At 41.4% G+C, this 19647-nt stretch overlaps 1 protein-coding gene across 1 annotated transcript; it reads right to left on the bottom strand.

Annotated features, from left to right (window-relative positions):
* Positions 1 to 895: 895 nt before the first annotated feature.
* Positions 896 to 19429, bottom strand: LOC104404691 (neural cell adhesion molecule L1-like protein; the record flags this gene model as incomplete). Its single annotated transcript, XM_010013198.1, has 5 exons — positions 19330 to 19429; positions 15310 to 15499; positions 10951 to 11056; positions 9131 to 9321; positions 896 to 1018 (listed from the first exon to the last, which is right to left on the bottom strand). Coding segments are annotated over exons 2-5 (511 nt in total), but the record flags the coding sequence as incomplete, so codon positions are not given.
* Positions 19430 to 19647: the final 218 nt, after the last annotated feature.

The following is a 19647-nucleotide window of genomic DNA, read 5'->3' as shown; positions in this document are numbered from 1 at the left end:
TTATATAAAATATGCATTTTGTATAATATATGAAAAATAATTTATAATTAAATTTGATAATTAAGAAATAATCACTACAAAATTCCTTCTTAGGTGAAAGGAAATATGCCGACCTTTCCCTGATACAAAGGCCTTTAATGATGGTATGGACATCACCATTTACAGATGTCCCCCATGGTCAGTCTCCCAAACACTCTGCTCTTCTGTAACCACAGACTACAGCAGCGGAGTGTCAGTATGAACTAAGGTTGCTGCAGTGTCTCATTGTTGATCCAGCCAAATACAGGTCTGTGCTAAATATGCATGACAGGAGTAGAGAGGCTGCCTTATAAAATCAGAGGTTTAATCTGGCACCCTGTCTCTGCAAGTACTTGGTCAGCATCAGAAACAAACCCTTCATGCCATGGAGGCAATCCGAGTTACTTTGCTTCCCAAGAGCCACAGAACACAAATGCTGAAGAATAATGTGACAGAAACCCACAAGGAACTAACTAAACATACCTGATAGGGTTTTTTTCTTAGTATCATAAATCAACCGTTAGTTTATGAAAAGAATAAAGTAGTAATGATAGAAATAATATATTGGCACATTTTATCATCTCTGCTGAAAATTCAGTAGTCCTCATTACTGGTAGACTCATTTACTGATGCACAAGATTTCTGATGTCTCATTTAATAATATGTTGTGCCAATGCACCCTACAATTTAGCTTTGTGTTATGTAAAAACATATCTCCATTCTCCATTTTTCAATTTTGTTTTTCAGTACCCAGATCTTTTTCCTAAGCACTTGCACAATTACTATGCCCATCAATTATGAATCTGTAATTAAACTGCTCAGGAAGACAAATATTTTAAACCTCCTCATATGAATCATGTGAAAATTGTTTACTTACCAATATTCATCCAATAGATATGCAAAGGCGGGATGCCTTTTGGGGGGTTACAGTGCAAAATCACAGAATCACCATGCTCCACATCAAGAGGCTCGATTTTTTCTTTTGGGAATTTTGGTACACCTGCGCAGAAGCAAAGAAGTTCCTCTTTTATTATTCTTCACCTTTAATATAGTTTTTAATAAAATATTTACCTTAGCATCATTCTTTGTGTATCTGCCTTTAGTTATTACTGTTATTTACAAGTGATACAGAGTAACAATGTATTTACTAAGAGTAAGAAATCTGTGCTGCATTCTTCATTCATACAGCACAGAGACTGCAATGTTGAAAGCCAGGAAACTGAATGGTGAGGTTGTAACACTTGTCTGTGATGTCCATGGGCTTTGCTTAGGCTTTATTTTAATTCATCTATTTTCCAATGCTTTCTATAGCTCCTTTGTGTGTACTGTCTGGAGGGGACAACTAAAAGTCAAGCAGAATCACAGTATGAGGCTAAAACTGGCATAGAGAACTATGCGCTGATGGGTCCTGGGCTGCAATCAGGGGATCAGAAACCAGTCTGGGAGTTCAGTATGTTCTGGGAAGTCTTGGTTAAAAAGGGATTCCAAAGAAGCAACTGCAAGCCAATGCAGGTAAGGACAGACATCAGGCAACTATTCTGCCATGTGCCTGGAGTGGTCCCAGTTATCCATTTCCAGAATCAGATGAAGCAGAAGACTGGTCTAAAGACTGTGTTGCCTCCTCATCCTCTCAGGTGTAAAACCTCTGCTGTGCAGAGGCAGACTTTCTCAGCAAGCTTGTCCTTCAGGATGCAGAGATAGGCTTTGCACAAAAAAACACACAGGGGTGCACAAGGGCTGCACCATTTGGGCTTAAATATATGTTGAATAATTAATGGATCAAGGAATTACAGCCTGACCTCAGCACTGAAGCCAGCAGGCTGTCCAAAGCCTGAGTCATGCTTGGCAAACCAGGGCAACCTGGACAGTCTTTGCAGCCCAAAATGCCACAGGAGTGTATTAAAGATGAGGAGAAGCAGAGCTGGGCTGGAGCCCACACCAAACCAAGGACTGGTAGGCTGCAGCTCAAAGACTGTTGCAAAGAAATCAGTCTGCAAACAGTAACCAGTCCTTAAAGAAATCCAGCTAAGACAGTTTCAGGGCAGACTTTGTCTTCTGCTTTCATTTTAGGCAAGTTCAAACCAGCAAAAGTTTCAGTTCAGGCAAACCCATTAGGCAGCAAAATCAACTTGATTAAACAGCAAAGGAACAAAAGCACCCCAGCTGTGTGGAGTCAAACTGGCATGGAAAATATTGCCATCCTGGTGTTCAAGTCATGACAGGGAACTCTGAAAGCGAATACACAATTCAAAACATCAGTGGTCCAGTGGCTCTGCAGGGTATCTGCAGTGTCACATTGAGGAGTCAAACTGAAGGAGGAAGATGAGAAATGCAGAGCCAGGACTCTGAGGAGACTCTGTACGTTGTAGGATTGCTAAACATAAAAGAAGCAGTCACTCTAATGCTGATTGCTGGAATGCAGATTGTGCACAGATTTTATCTCCAGGAGGATTATTAATATCTTATGAATTCTCAGGAGAGGCAAAATGAAGCTAATGAGCATTACTCACTCTGTAGGTGAAATTTCAGATAACAAAGGGACTATATATTCAAATCTCAAATGTCCTCTACCTTGAACAAGTACTCAAACCACAGGTGGTCAGGCCTTCTGGGTTCTTCCATGCTGTTTTGTTTCAATCAGTTCATTGGGAAAAACATTGAAAAACTGATTTTTTTCCATTTAATGCATAACTTTGAGTGTTTTGAACCCTTTGAGTTTTGCAAGAGAGAAAAACTCAACTTTCATGATAAATTGCTGGGCCAGACCTTCTGACAAGCATATTTGCATGCTGGGGTGCAACAGTGTCAAAGACTGAAAAAATAACTGCTTCTGAATTCTGCATGAGGAGATTTATTAGCATGAAGAAGCTACTCTCATATTAGACTTTGGCTGTTGTACATTAGTCTTCAGTATGTATATGTTGGGGTATTTTTTTCAGCATTTCTCTGTTTTAATTAGTAGATATTCCAGAATCAATCACTACTGATTCTTGGCTGATCACAGAAACTATCATATCTGAATTAAGCTCAAAAGTATCATACAAGATTTATTGTGTCATGAAAGTGTTTAATACTGTATGGAGTTATCAATGCAGCACATGGACACTGTAAAATTTACAGCCAATTGATCTCTCTACAATGACACCATTAGAACTGTCATGTCAATCTTTCATGCAATTCCCCACACACAGATAAAATGAGAGGAGACAGAGAATCCAGCGTAGCTCCAAGTGCTCTCTCTCACATATCCATAACACAGGGGAGAACAACACTATTTAATGACTCTGAGAAAGGCTTGCTGAAATGCCAGCAGGATAGCTTTCACGACACAAGCAATCAAGTGGCATGTATGAAACAGCCACAGGGAAGATGAAAAACTGCACACCTGACTTCTGTTATGGAAACATCTTCTAAAAGCTCACCGTGACATATAAAGCTCTTGAAACAGTCTTGGGAAAGGCTTTGCTGCCCAAGTGTTATTTCTTGACAAGGCTGCACAGCGCTCAAAAAACAGAATTACAGTGCTTTGAAAGTGTGTAAACCATCGAAATGGAAGATTATCAGTGTCCAGAGTCATCTGTGCAAGGAACGAGGCTCTGTTTAATCCCTACGGTGACTCAAAGTTTAATGACTGAACTGTGCTAGAGATTAGGCTGAAATACCACTGGCAAATTAGGCTGGCTGAGAGAAATTGCAGAAATGAGGCTGGGTCACTCTGTCCTATGTCTGATCTGTTCAGAATATGCAGCATCTCAACAAAATGCAAACAGGAGGGAGACCAATACAATATAAAAATCTAAGTTTAATTTAGCAGTATGAATTCAGAAATGTAGCAACCACAGTTGCAGTACTCCAGTCCCCAGCAGCATGGCTGCAGGTTCACTCAGGTACCTATTAGCACACTTTCATTCTACAGCTTAGCTTTTGTCTTACTGCTGACTATGGTGACTTCACACAACTATAACTCTATTGACTATGGCAAGAATAGAGCCTATTCTATCTGCTATTTTATGTGTTTCTGTGTGAAATGTTGAGAAACCGAACTGAAGAAAAAGGGTTTCTCCGTGTAACTGCAGAAGTTCTTGAGGTCCCTGTGTCTGGTTTCTACCAGTATCTAGTGTAAAATGGGAGTCAAGTCATTATGGCAAATCAGCAATTAGCAAAATAGTGATGTTTTCCTACTGTAGGAAAATATCACTATACACCAGGTATACCCTTCTCTGTGGGTGCTGCGGGAGAAGTGCCCTGAGCTAGATGGATGCTTAGCCTGTCCCGTCATGAATATTCTTAAGTTATTCCATACAGACAAATACTTAAAGGAAATGGAAACAGTCAAGATATTTCTGTATCCTGGAAATTTCCAACTCCTCAGACACTATAATTAGTAGTTGACTGGTTTGTTATACAGATCTATATCTTGTCCAGTGAATAGCCCAACACATCAAAGAATCTTAAACGTGACTTACAGTCACTGATTGCATACATTGTACTGAATAGAGCTTGGGCAGCTTCCAGTACTCATCTCAGTGCATCAATTGATATTCTGATGCATGTAGTATAACCAGTAGTTAAATCTGTAATTTTCATTGCAGCCTTTGAACTGTTTATGGGATATGATCCTGCTTATTTGTGGATTTTTAATTGCTGAATTAAATTGAAAAACTTAGGGAAATCTGGAAGTCAGGAAGACCATGGTTGTTAGTACATTTCTCTCAAAGAAGCTTTTACGATGGTCCTTTTTAATGTGTAAATCTCTAGCACCCTTTCCAAAATTATGGTTGCTGGCAAAAATCAGAGTGATCCCAATGATTTAGATGGCCAGAAAAGTTGTCAAAGTTATAGGACACTGACTTAGGAGGCAAGAGGTTTAAATTTTATTTCTATCATCTGCACATTCTCAGAGTTACTCTCATTTGTTTTCTATTCCATAAAGGCTATACTGAACACCTTCACAAAGCCTGCTATTTTAGTATCAGCTTGATATTTTTTAACAATTTCACAATATTCACATCTGTGTTTGTTTGTTGGTTTGCAGGTTTTTTGGGTTGGTTTGTTTTTTTTTTTAATATTATCACAGGTTTTGCTTTCTCTGGGAATTCTAGAACATTATTGGCATAGCACAGCCTGCCACTGCACAATTTTATGTTTAGGCTATGTTTTCATTCTCAGATCTTTGGTCTTTTGGAGCAGTAGCTTTAGAAATACTGAGCATAAATCTTGATGCAGTCTACCATGAAGAGTCTTACACTACAGTTAATTAAAGAAGTTTAAACTGTACTTCTCCTTCCTCTGGCATTGAGCCTACTCAGTAATTCAAGCAACAGATTCCCTAAATACAGGAGGAGGGTAGCTGAAGTCTGTTCTCACCATTTAAATTCATTTTCATGCAGCATGTATCTTGTAACAATCTGGACTCTGTAAACGATGTAAACGTATAGAGATCCTGACACCCCATTCTTCCCCATGCTCCTTAATGTCAACATATATAGGAGAGGTGTGGTATTTTCATTATATAGGTAAGATTTAATGATCATTTCTATCAACATTTCTATTGCTTTCCTGGAATGACTACTGTGAGTAAACAGTCTTTTGTTCTCCTTTCCAGCAACAACCTTAGAGACCCAGTATTCTCCTTCTGCAGTGTAAATGTAATTTATGAAAAAAACCTGGCCTACTCTGACTTGCTGTGTTTTCTTCACTTCATTGGCATAGTGACTTGCCAAGTAGCTTACATTTTACTTGAATACAGCTGGCAAAGCACTGCCACCTCTGCACCATTACCATGAATGCATGCAGTGATCTCACATGTACCAGTCTCTGCTTCAAAACTTGTGGGTGAATAGAGGTAATTTATCCCAAACCCTTCTGTGTCAGTGATTGCCTGATTTACAGCGGATCTGTGCACCAGCAGCTCTCTTTCTCTTCAAGCACAGTTGTAGGCTACCCAGCACTCTAAAAAAACCAAATGTGTCTTCTATTACCCTCTGAATCCTGATTTAATTTGCAGCATCTACATTGCACCATTAAATGAAAGAATTGATGGCAGGAGAGTGTGAATAAAAGTAAACGTGCCCTACAAGCTGTGGGAGTTGGGTAAATCCCTCTAATATTTTATCTGTAACATTTATTTACTTTCTGGATTTAGGACTTTTCATGTACTGGCACTAAAATTCCTCTCGCATTTGATAACAACCATGTTTATACCTTCTCGATTAATTTGTTACTAACTACCCCCAGTATATTTAATATCTACTCAAGCGAGTACAGACAATACTTCATCAAAAGCAAAAATTATCTGCTCTGAGTACAGATACAGTAGTCTCAGATATAGACATCAACTTGTTCTTGTTTTCCTTTTTTAAGGATCTTCAGTTCAGTGGCAATGGAGATCCACAATATTCTGCTGCTGGAGGTGACATACCTTCACTGAAACACTACACTGATGTCTTAAACTGCTCTGAATATTAATGAATCTGATACCCTTTGCTTAAAAGAAGTTGTATTAACTCCACTGCCCTGGCCACAGCACAAAACAAATAATTCTATCCTGTCTAAAGCTCTGAGTAACTGCATCACTCTCCTGTTCCTGGCCAGAACTCCAGCTGATATCAGCTGCACTGTCCTACCTGTGCAGCCAACTTACACCATTAGTTCAACAAACTTCAACTTACTATCCTAAAATTTTGTGCAATTCTCTACTCCGGAATGCTATTCCCTTACAGCCACTGCAAGTTGGTAGAGAGCATATAGCAAAATATGTAATCTCAGTAATTCCTCACCAAACACCAAGCTATTGCATTAGGGAATACTATGCAACACAATGCAATATGAAATAAATTTCCCAAGAAAAAAAAAAATCCATAAAATGGTCCGAGAGGAAAATAAATTATGTCTTTCAGGAGAAGCGCTCATAAAGGTACCTTTACATGGTATCCTTAGCAGGCCTCTCCCAGGAACTCTCCCAGCCCCGGAGATGTGCCTTATTTTCAACATGACCACAGTGCCATGACTCTCCCACCCCCAGCTACTATGCCTAGAACGCTTCTCAGGGATATTTCCTATAAAAAAAAAACATGCCAGAAGTGATTATTCATGTTTCTCATAGCCCATTTCATCTGCATTGACACGTTAGAAGAATTTTTTTGTAGCTAAGTAGACCTCTTCTGTCACTTCAAAGGCTGAGAACACTGTCCCCCGCCATGTGGACACACCGATTCCACATGTGCACAGTTCTTTCAGATTGCTTGACAACAGAGCACTGTAGGAACCTGGAAATGCAGCACCTAGTTGGAAAATAAAACCTACTGCACTGCTGATACTCTTCTTCCTCTGTGCCACTCAGCTCCATCATAAAGTCTGCTCCATGTTCCACACTGCCCCATTGTGGAGCCAGGGAAGTTTCTTGTCCTTTCTACTTCCACTAGGAAGGTTCTGCTTCAAATTTTCCTCTTCTTTCATGTATTTCAATCCTGAATTTAAGACCAATTGTGTGTTCATCTTCCTATGTTACTTCCAAACTACAAGTGCTTAAATGTATCGGTACAAAGCTAGTTGTATCAAAGTCTTCCTCGTCAGGACCTTGAACTTTGTATCAGTAAATTTCATCTTACTTCTATAAACCTGGTCCTTAAAATCACCCATTTCCTCCTCTGCCCTCCCTCTGTGCTAAGGATGGAAGGACAAGTTTCTAGGATCAGTAATTTTCACTACTATATTTTTGAGCTCATTTTCCATTCAGTTTCAGGTCTTTAATATTCTCCCCTAAGTATTTATATCAAACCCTGAGTTGTACTGACATCAGACTAATGAACTCACAGTTGAGTGGATCATTTCCCTTTGAGCTTTCAAACATTTGCATCAGCTGCTATTTTGCAGTAATAAACTGCTATTTCTCCCATCCTTTCCCCCAACCTCTGTTTCCTTGCCCTGAGATAGAGACCATACTGTCCTCCCAATTTCTGGGCACTCAGTGACATTTGCCGAGATGAAATATCACAGTCTTACGACTCTTCACAGCATTTGCTTCCCAGTAGAAGTTTGGAATTCCTTACTTTTTATCAAATACATTCCTCCAGTATTAGCGAGAACACTCCAATTTTAACTGAGTTTCCCCAAACTTACAGTGTCTTTTATAAAATCTTCCCAAAGTGAGTTGACTGGAAGCAATTTTCTTTTCCCTGGCAATGACTTTCTATTCCTTTATTGCCCGCTACATTTTTAATCTTTAATATATTTCTAACGCTATTTCATGATGTTTACCATCGTTCTTATGATTCATGCACAGCTAACATCTTTCAATAACTGTACTGTAGTTAAGATAGCTTCTCTGATTTTTTTTTCTGCTATTTATCTCTCCAAATATTTTAATTACTTTATTTTCATGATGTGTTGGCATCAGCTCACTGCCCAGATAGGTTCAGAATTTACCAGACTACAACTCTTGTCAATATTTATACTTTCTTCTTTGCAAAAAGAGAAAAATTTAGAAGAGGAAGCATCACAAGAGCAAGTAGTGGCTCTTAAGTAAATACAAATCAGAAAAGAATTCTTATGGGGGTTATGGCAAAGGCAAACCAAGTATGTTATGAAAGCATTTGAATACTCAAGTCAAAGTAAGTAATTTCCTGTCACTGAACATTCACCTCTCCTGAGATGGTTATTGAAAAGTTTATAGTAGTTTACCCAGCAACCCATCCTCTACAGGCAAAGTGGAACAGACAATACTCAGAAATGAAAAGTAAATAATAAATGTTTTTTAAATTAATAGATCAGGGAAAACATATACATAATCTACCCAGTGCACCCGAATTAATTAAAATTGGTAAGGAGCATCAGAATCATCATGTGGAAACCTGTAAGGATTTGATAGTCCAGAGGTATTGTCTGAAATTCTGTATTCAGATTTGTGTTCTGCCCTCAAAACCAAGAATGAAATTAAATCATTGCGGGGGGCACATGGAGTTTTTCCTTCCAATATTCACTGAACAACAAACAGTGCATGTTTTACCATATACCACCTTAGTAACTCATGCTTTCCCACTTAATTTGAGGAAACACAGTTTTCATCTTAAAAAGAAAAGCCCCAAACCAAAAGCAAAGTAAAAGCCCTTACTTGGAACAATTAGTTCAATTTCTTCTGACATGGCAGTTCCCAGCACATTGGATGCAAAACAACGATATTTCCCTTGAAAATTGGTGATGATTCCACGGTTTTGAATCACAAATGTTCCAGAGTTGTTAGTTGCAACTATCCTTGGGTCAGACAACAAATCAAATGGTTTTCCATCCTTAGTCCAGTTAAAGCTGAAAATTAAGACCAGTGTTACACAGGACAGGTCACAGAACAGGGAGCACTAAGGTACAAAACCAGTGGTAAATATGGGTCCAACAGTGTACTATTAAAATAAAAGAAAAAACTTGATATAGGAGAGAGTTAAATAACCACTGTGATACCATAACTTGTGGTAGCTACTGGGCATGTCTCTCCTATCGGACACTTTACTTTTGGATAACTGACTGTGACATGAAATAAACACAAAGCTTAAGGCAAGGACAATAAATGAAAGAGGCCATTTACAAAAGCAAACGCCACACAGTAAAAAGAACTAGAGGTCTACCAAAGAGCTGTGTCTGCAGAAGAGTTGGTACTTTTGACTGGCAAAGATTGACAGGAGTTTTTCTCACTAGCTACAGAAGATACCATGGTTGAACCCAGGAGAAACTGAGGTAGCTAAACTGAGTTTCTCCTGGTCTTGACACAGAATCAATTGTAGCTTTGATGCTACTGGGGTGTGATTTTGCTTAATGCTGAAGTTTTGGTCATAGTTTATGTATCTGGAAGTCTCAGATGGATTGAAATTAGGCTAAAGTGAATCAAAATCAGAGACAGTTGGAAATTAGAGTATTACATGCATCTAGTGGAAGATGTACATTTTTCAATATTTTGCAATGCTTTAAGATTAAAAAATAAAGTCAACAGAAATGAATGTTTTGACATCTTCGCTAGTACTGGCAGAACTGCCTTGCTACAGTATGAAAGGGAATATGGGTTCCTATTGCCTAACCAGCACTATCAATCACATACATTTAAACATATTGGAAAACTTTTCATTAATCCGCTGACAAAGAATGAAGCAAAGGAAATTTGTTATCATGCTACAAATCTCCATTCAGAGCTCAATTAAAAATGATCAAATCATCTTGATATAAGCTAATAATTGTCTTTTTAAAGCAAGTTTAAATTGTGTTGCAGAGAAAGAAGGGAAAGATTAAAGTAAAAATAACATACAAACCAGCTATTAATTTAGCCCATGCACCATCCAGTGGCGAAAGCCTCAGGAGAAGTTTTACTGTGTTATTACATTTTTGTTAAACACATTTTCATTAAAAATTTTTCCTTTTCACACTGGTGTAAAATACATAAAGCTTATCTTTGGATATTTATTTGAATAACTCCTTATGTGTATATTTGTAACATCACTGTGGCCATGATGATGCTAGGTACAGACAGGGTATCTGATAAAATGCTAATGTGATCTTTGAATACACAGTTTAATGTGCTTGATATTTTTAGGGTTGCTGTGGAAAAGGCAGAACAGCTGGGACCCTTTGATTACCATTACACATCTCCTATCTTTTGCAGCACAGTCCAGACAAGCTTTTTTAAATCAGGGGGTGAACTTAGCACATGCAAGGGACATCTCCCAACAAGAAAAAGACATGCTGATATCTATTCACAGAGTGAGTGGAAGTGATGGAGCAATAAAAGCTGAATGGTCTAAATGGAAACCCAAACCTTAAACTTGTGTTATGATGATGAGCAGGTTACTGTATATCAGCTATTCTTCCCCTCCTCAAAACCACAGCTATGTTTGGCAAAGCTAAAAACAAATTCAATTTCTGCTTGCTTCTCTGGGTCAAAGCAATACTCACGTGGGCTGTGGGTTTCCTCTCGCTTCACATTTAATTGTAAAGTCCTCATCAAAAGGGTAGGCAACCTGGGCGTGGGATTGTTCCGTGATGGTTGGAAGCTGTGCAACTGAACACAAAGTACCAGGTTAAAACACCATTCAAGCAAAGCTGTGCTACACTCAGGTCCTTCTTAGAAAGGGTCAATGTCAGGACTGCCTTACACCTGCAAAGAGTGAGGCATTGCCAATACTCTCTGTTCCCCAAACTGAACACTGTTATTGCCTCAACAGCCAGAAGAAAGCTTGATGGCACTGACTGCACCCAGCCAGCTGCTCATGGGCATCACCTGCACATGCTTCCATGTATGACCAACCTATCCAGGGCAGAGGAGAGCTGTGGCCACACTAAAAATAATGTCAAAGCATGGGTGTGTGTAATAGTAAATTTATTCAGTGGTGAAGTCAGTAACTGGCTTTTTAATCCAGATAGATACACACACATGAAGTAGCAAATTCCTATGTCCATCCTGGATAAAGTTGCTAGGAAATCCATGGACTGAAAAGATGACTTAATGCCCCCTTTAGGGTACAGCAGTTATCAGTGACACAGTCACATAATGATGTTTCACTAACTTCTTTTTTTCTAGAAGAATTAGTGTTGTGAATGTCTGTGTAACAGAGCCACACAAGGGAGGATGCTCCCTGCAGTGGAGCTGGGGATAATAGGATCATCACATTGTTATAAACAGCCAGGAGGAAAATTAACATGCTCTTTGGTTTCTCTTTTAAGTCCAGGAAGCTCAAAGCTCGAGCAAAACGTGGTGTCTTGCCATGCCATGTGGTCTCAAAGCTGAACACTTCCAAGCCCACCAGCTTCACTGATCAGACATAATTCCTTTTTATTAAAATATAAAACGCTTCATTAAAGCAAATTAAAGGCTAGGTGGTTCCCCTGTGTAGGTACATAAAAGCAGTGGATGCCCAGACAGTTTGTCCTGCACTTTATAGGCACAGCTCCACTTTTACTTTGTTTAAACACAAGGAGCCACTGCTGTACCTTCCTCCAAAAATACTTTCTACTTTCAAATGCTGTTAACCAAATTTGGATAGCTTTAGAAAAATATCCTATAACCCTGCTTGATTGATTCACATTTGCAGCCAGGGCCATTGGCACTCTGGAGTGCTAACAGCTCACAGCAGGTCCACATGATGCCCTGAAACTGGCCTGTGTCCTACTTTGAGGCTACCCAAAGCACTGCAAAGAGCCTACATGTCTTTTTTCCTTAGGTTTATTTATTTATTTTCCCCCACTATAATTCATAAAATCAATATTGTTGAGTTTTGCTTCGTTGGGTTTCTCTCCCACCCCCCAAAAAAATCAGACTGTAGTTTGCAATCCTCCTGGTCCACTTATGTTTGAAAAATGCGAAGCTTGAGAGGTCTGGGCTGTACTCCAGGCAGTGGGGTCCACTGGTGTTCATTGTATTGTCCCTTATGAGTTTCATTCCAGATTTTACATGTGTCCTAAAACCACACCAACCGTGTAAAATAGGCAGTTTGAATGCATTCATAGGCAGAGAGAAATAGAGGAGGGGCTCCCCAGGGCGGTATGTAGGCATAGGAAATACTTCTCTGGGGACTAACATACGCCTTGAGACATACACCTGCTACTTTTTGAGACTCAAACAGCAGGTTGCAAAACGAGTAAGGGTATATATACCTCAGAGAAGCTTCAGGGAGATTCAGAGCCAAAATGAGGAATTTATGTGAAGGACAAAACCAAATCCACAGAGCCAAGGGCTGCACTGGATCTCAGGCACCAGATATATGACAGTAGGCAAGTTTACTGTTACGTTTATAGAATCATGGAATGGTTTAGGTTGAAAGGGACCTTAAAGTTCATCTAGTTCCAACCCCTTGCCATAGACAGGTACACCTTCCACTAGATCAGGTTGCTCCAACCTGGCCTTGAACATTGTCGGGGATGGGGCAGCCACAGCTTCTCTGGGCAACCTGTGCCAGTGTCTCACAACTCTCAGAGTGAAGAATTTCTTCCTAATGTCTAATCTAAATCTACCCTCTGTCAGCTCAAAGCCAATCCCCCTTGTAAGTGAACACCTTAGACCTAGGTCACCACTTGTCATGCAGGGTTGTAGGCATAACATAGCATAGCCTATTCCATTTCTATTCTATTCTAGTCTAATGTAATCTATTCCATTCCATTCTATTCCTTTCTGTTCTATTTTATTCCACTGCATTCCATTCCATTGCGCTCTATTCCATTCCACTCCACCTCATGCCACTCCATGCCTCTCCATTCTGTTTCATTCCATTCCACTCCATTCCATACCCCATGCTCACCCTGAGCTGAATAACAATGAGACTGTTATTTCTCTGTTCAAAAACACTTTCAAGGACACAAATCACTAAGTTTACAAGTGGAAATAGGATTTTATTTTATGAGCAGGTTTGTGCAATCTTCAACTTAGCTTGAAAAAACATCCTTTGCAGCCTGCGAAAGGAAAGCCAAGAACCATGGAAAGCAGCAGCAGGAAGACAGGCCAAGTAGCCCCTGTCTCCTGAAGAATGAGAACATGAAGGATGAGCATCAGGACCAAACACACACAGATGTTCAAGAATACCATGACGAATTCCCCAATGCATGACACCTACCAGCGACAAGCACACTATTGACTTCCAATATGGCCAGGAATAAAGGAAAAGAGCTCTCATGCCTGCCCAGTGCTGATATTGCACACAGGGAGAGCTGGAAAGTGGCAGCTGCTGATGGGGCAGCAAGTCTGAAGCCCTTCCAAGTGCATGCTGCTGTGCACAGGCAAGAACCCCCAGGGAAATGGACCCAATGGAGCAGAGCTTGCTCCTGCTCCAAGCTTGTGCTGGGCAATGGAGCCAGAGACCCCCAGAGCATGAGTGGTGCCCTGGAGGTGCAAGAGCAGCAGTCAATAACTGAGCCCAAGGGGCCTAGGGAGGCCCTGACAAGGGGATGTGCTCAATGCTACAGAAGAAAAGCAGCAAGTCCTGGGCCCACGCTGGGGCCACCCTGAGAGTCCAGAAGGCTTCCTCCCCGTGGATGCAGGGCACAAGGGCCACCTGTGTGGAGCACCAGCAGCAGCCTTTGGAACACAGTGACCCAAAGAAGCCCTCTCAAGGAGCTGTGCTCAGCTACAGAGGAAGGCAAAAAACCCCAGGGACACTTACAGGTCCTCTCTGGGGGAAAAAAAGCCTTTTCCCCCCAGCTGCAGGACACGAGGGGCCACTTCCGTGGTACATGAGCAGCAGGCAGTAACACCACCAGCGGGGACCAGAGGAGCCCTGACAAGTGGTCCTGCTTGATGCCCAGAGGAAGGCAAAAAAACCCTGGGACCACTGGCAATTTGCCCCGGGGGAAAATTCCTTCCTGACCCCAACCCTGGTGATTGGCTATCCCTGAGCATGTAAGCAAGGTCCACTGGCTGGTCATGCCTCCCAGATGTCCAAGCCCTGTTCTCCCTCAACCTGGAGCCACCTCAGGGGCTGCCAAGAATGGCCAAAGGCCCCCGGCCTTGATGACCTTGGGGGCAAGAATCCTTCCTACACCTGGCAGGGCACCAGTGGCAGCTCCAAAGCACTGGGATCCCTGGAAACATCTTTGCATCCGATTGCTTACAGCTGCTGCCCCTGGCTCCATGGGGGATGAGGATGGTGAGGTCCGAAGTGTTCCTCAAGAAGGCATTCCTATGGTCTGGCCATGGCTATTCAGTTGAAAAAGACTGCTATCCCTCCAAATGAGCTAAGGAACAGGTCCCGCCCGGAGCTGGTCTTGCAATGGAGAACCTCCAGCAGCCTCAACTAGCTGCTGGTCTTCCTGCCTCAGCCCCCTGTCAGTAACTCCACCAGCTTAAGGACTTCCTCTCTGATGTCTTCGGGCAGCCCTAGGCCATCTCTGCCATGGGACACAGGAGGCTGCTCTCTTTTATCCTATCCTGGGGCATTGTGACTGCTGTGTTGCCAGGTGGTGGAATGGAGAGGCATGGAACGGAGTGGAATAGAACAGAAATGGAATGGAATGGAATGGAATGCAATGCAATGCAATGCAATGCATTGCAATGAAATACGAATCACTAGGGATGCTGGGCTTTTACTGAACAGGACGTTTAAACAAAGAGTGAGCATGTTCGTGTAAACAGGTCCAAAAAAAGTAGCTTACATTTTTGTCACATCTGAATTTCCCAAAGGCCATGTTCTGGCAGAATTAAATTCAAAATGGAACAACTGAAAAGCAGGATTTAATATTTTTTTCTTCAGGGAAAGGTTAAAAAAAAAAAAGAACAAGAAAAAAACCCAAACCATCAGAGTGTTCAGTAAAATAGCTACAACTCACCTGATAAGGGTATTTCAATAGCTGCTGCCAAACTCAATACAAAGAAAAACAGGCATATGGTGATCCCTTTTGTGCTTAATAGCATCTTCATCACTCTTCTGTAAACAAGGAGTCCAAACAGAATGAGAGATAACTTATGTTTCCTCTCACCGTCACTCCAAATCAGATGTAAGGATGTGAAGCTGAAAGTCTAGTGAGGAGAAGAAAGAACCGTATTAGCTTGCAATATTAACTTGGTTCTAACAAGGTTACTAAACTAAAGCAATACTTCAGGATTTGCAGCTAAATCGTAAACTGCCCTGAGTGGTACAGTTTCCTGTTGTGTCCCCACTCCCTGGCTTCAGGAAGGTCCTCTATTACATTTCGAACAAAAAAGAAAAAAGCACTTGCAGAAGTAAAATCCATTATAGCACTGAAGTATAATTATTTTTTGTTTTGCAGTTAAAAGTAGAGATGGTTTAAAAGATGGCCTATCTGTAATTGTTCCACTTCATAAATTTTTCTAATGACAGCTGTGTAAGTTGGAAAGATTTAATGAGAGAAATTTGGTACACGAATGACCTCATTCATAAATATCATGTCTTTTATCTTTCATTTATGTTTAAAAAAGGACACAATTTAGTTCATTAATAAGGACCAGAACATGAAACCTTTGCTTTTCCTCCATAATCTCAGAACTACTATACATAGATTTTTCACAATCCATTATACATCCTTAGGTTTTACATTACCAGGAAAAATGTCAAGTGATTGCCAAAAAGAGACATATTTAGCTCTAAGGAGCATTTAAGTGTAATTCACAGAGGAGTAAAGAAGAGAGAACTCTACAGATGTGGGTGTATGGATTATTTCAGTCATCAGCATCATTCACAGTATCTCAGCAAAATATTAACTAATGTATGTTTTGTACCTGTGCACCTTCTAACACTAAATGCTTAAGGGACATCAGTCTCAGGAGAATTTAGACCTCAGTTGTCAAGATAATTTTGCAAGAAAAATTTTCAGGGCGGCTCTACTCTGCTGGAGATAAGGACCAACTCACATGGCACAGCAAGTTCTGATTCAAGCCACCAAGCAAAGCTGTACAACCATGGCAATGTATTTCCAGACTGAGCCTGGCTCGCACACAGCGCTTGTATCTTTGCACATATCACCCAGTTAATCCCCGGATCAGAAAAACAATTCCCAGATCACTGAGAGCAGTTGACATGCAGGGACAGGCAGGAGGCAGGACCTGGGCAGCGTGCTGGGGACATGCGCCCTTGCCCAGCACAGCTGGCTGCAGCTGGAGCAGAGACAGCACCAAGCCATGCAGCCCACACACTCCAGTCTGTGATGGTTTGCTCCTGGTGGTTGGTTTGCTGGACCTTTGCAAAACACAGGCACAAAGCAGAGATTTCCCTTTTTCCCTGCATGCTCCCTCTCACATTGGCTCTGAGACATGAGCAACAGGTTGTGCTGTAGTCCTTTCTGCAAAGGCATTAGCGCAAAAATTTCTATTCACACAGTCACCAGTTCATGAAAACTTCCTGGAAGTTGACATCTTTGAGACCAAAATTCCTGCGTGAAGATGAAATTGGCCGACGAGGGGACAGACACCATAATCACATAAGCCTCATTTGTTCAGAAATGAGGCTAAAAAACAGATGTCTTATAAGTATCTCAGTCAGTGAGTGTTCGCTGATGGAAGAAGCTGACTAATCTGCTTAATGCCTCACTCTGCAGAGGGGGGTGGCACAGAGGGGCTCTGGAGGGGACAGGGACCCACTGACTGAGCTGTCACCCCAGGCAGCTGGGGGTCTGGGTGCTAATCAAGCAGAATCAGGCAACATCATTAAGTTCTGTTTTGTGGTAGAGGAAATTTCTCTCCGTTTGATTTCCCCTAGCTCTAACTTGCAAGCAATAGACATTTCCAAACCTCAGTCCAATAAAATCTGGGCAGTGTCACAGCATGGGGACTACACACAACCCACACCAGCCCCAGGCAGCGTCTACCTGATGGCTGCACAACTTCTGTCACTGCAGAGGGGGCTCTCCTCCCTCCTGCCTTACCTGGTGCTGGCAGACACTTAGTTCCAGATCTATCTGTGTCACCGATGGTAAAACAGATGCTCTGATAGCAAACCCTCCAGCCACCCAACTGCAATTTAGACTCATAAAAATCTGACCAGTGCTGCTGCTTGCAGACAGTGCATTAATGGCAGTGAAGCACCTTTTCTCCCACATCTGCTGACAGCTCTGCGTGGCAAAGCAGCCCATGTCAGGATTCTAACCAGAGGAAGGGGAGCTAAGATTCCAGGTGTGCAGCTTGTTAAGGTTGCAGACTGACTAGTGGGAAACTTCTTTTTATATGAATGTTACAAAGCACTGTATAGATTCAGATTAAATTCAAGGAAAAAACAGGAAAACAGCTTGATTCCTTACCCAAATCCATTAGCTCACACTTTTTTTCTTTTTTTTTAATAAAGTGGCAGAGAGCAAAGAAATGTACCAAATAAAAAGGATATCTTTTATCGTGTCGTACAGCACGACTTGCCTTTGCAGGCTGCTGTAATTAGTTGGTCTGTCTAGCGCCTTGCTCTTTTTCCCTGTGTTGAATACTAATGCAGGGGACCGACAGCACCAGCATTTGGAAGCAGCAAGCACTTGGGGCCCAGCAGTGCTGGGCTTGTGAACAGCAATCAGATACTTCCAGAGGCCACTTGGAAATCTCCCTGCAGCTGCATTTAACCTCTGCTGTTTTATTCTGTGGCAGTTTCCATGAGGTACAGTCCCAGGGTGACCTGAATTAAGCAACAGTATCTTTACAGAGGTATTTACCTAGTGATAACTATCCAGCAAGATAAGCTTCCTGTTCATATGTTATATATTACACCTAAGGGAGTAGCAGAGGCGTTATCCTGCTGTGCTGGTTGCAACAGCAGTTATTATGGAAGTCTTACACCTAACACACATCACCCTGTATGTGCCCTACTCAGCCAGTTGCTTTTCTATGCCCTGTTCTGGACAGTGATGGTCCTCAGCAGACAGACAGGTGAGACATACATTGTGCCCACATGGAGACCTGTGTCAAATGATTAACCTTATTTAAGGTGATGTATAGACAGGCTTGCCAAGCACTAGCGTTTAGTATGGCTGTCACGTGTTTGGCTGTCCTACCAAGCCTCAGGCCCACAGCTCAACTGAAACTGCAGAGTCCCTGACTAAATCACCGGCCTTCCCACTCATCTTCAGCATCCAAACAACCCCAAGACCCTTCCTAAATGATCGATATCAGACATTCTCCAGATATCCCATCCATCCCAGCCTTAAATGCAGACGTGTACCCAAACTTCAGTCAGCGCGATCTTTCTCTCCTATGATGATTAAACTCCAAACCAAAAGTTCTCATCTTGTGCCAGTTCCTAGCAAATGAACAATTTAGCTGCTTAAGTAATTTGGAGAACTGAATGAGGTAGCTGTGCAAGCACTTGGCAGCTACAGGCAGGTTTTGGTCTCACTGGTGCCAAAGCACAATGCTCTCCTAGTGTCTACTAAGTGCCAGTGAGCAACATGCAAAATCTTGACCTTGGTAAAAACATCAGCCCTGCCCTCTGATCCAGTGTGCTGGATGAGGCCCAGAGCTTGCTGTGGACCCCCACTTTTTCCCAGGAATTCCATATCCTCCGTTGTTCTCATGAGGTGTTGGCTGCAGCATCCCTTGCACCAGGGAGGGGGGCAAAAGATTACCGAAGAGAAGCTTTCCTCAGCACAATGAATGAACATGTATTGCTACAGCACATGTTACATTTACAATCCCTTCTCTTCCTTTTTCTTTTCCCCCTCCTTCCTCTATTTCTATCTTTATGTTTCCCTTTCTCCGCCTCAGGCTTAAGCCAAGTAATTTGAATTCACTGCAAATACTTATCTGTAGTTCCTTACCTGCAATTCATTATTTACTGTGCTGTTCACTTAATAGTAAATACTGATTGCTCTAAAGGACAGCTCATTTGTTTGTTTAATGAGCTGCCTTTAACCTACAGCAAACAAATCTTTCAAAATATCACTATTTCTAAGGAGCAATGCAGTTCCAGATTCTTTTACTGTATACCCTTGCTTCCAGAAGTATGTAATAAAAATATTGGACAACTAAACAAGAAAAAAAATTAGATTTCCATTTATCTCATCAACCTAGTGAACAATTTTCACTACATGTAATTACTACATTAAAATTGCTCATAAATAGTAGCAGGATGACAGCCAAAACTCCCAGATTACTGGTCTACCGCTTCCAGGAGAAATGATATTGCACTACTAAACATGGCATCAACCACAGCTATTTGGTTCCCTTGTAAAATA

The sequence above is a fragment of the Nestor notabilis genome, unplaced genomic scaffold (genome assembly GCF_000696875.1).
Source record: "Nestor notabilis isolate BGI_N333 unplaced genomic scaffold, ASM69687v1 scaffold234, whole genome shotgun sequence".
NCBI lineage: Eukaryota > Metazoa > Chordata > Aves > Psittaciformes > Psittacidae > Nestor > Nestor notabilis.
The sequence above is the reverse complement of the archived record's forward strand: the minus strand, read 5'-3'. Positions and strand labels throughout refer to the sequence as shown.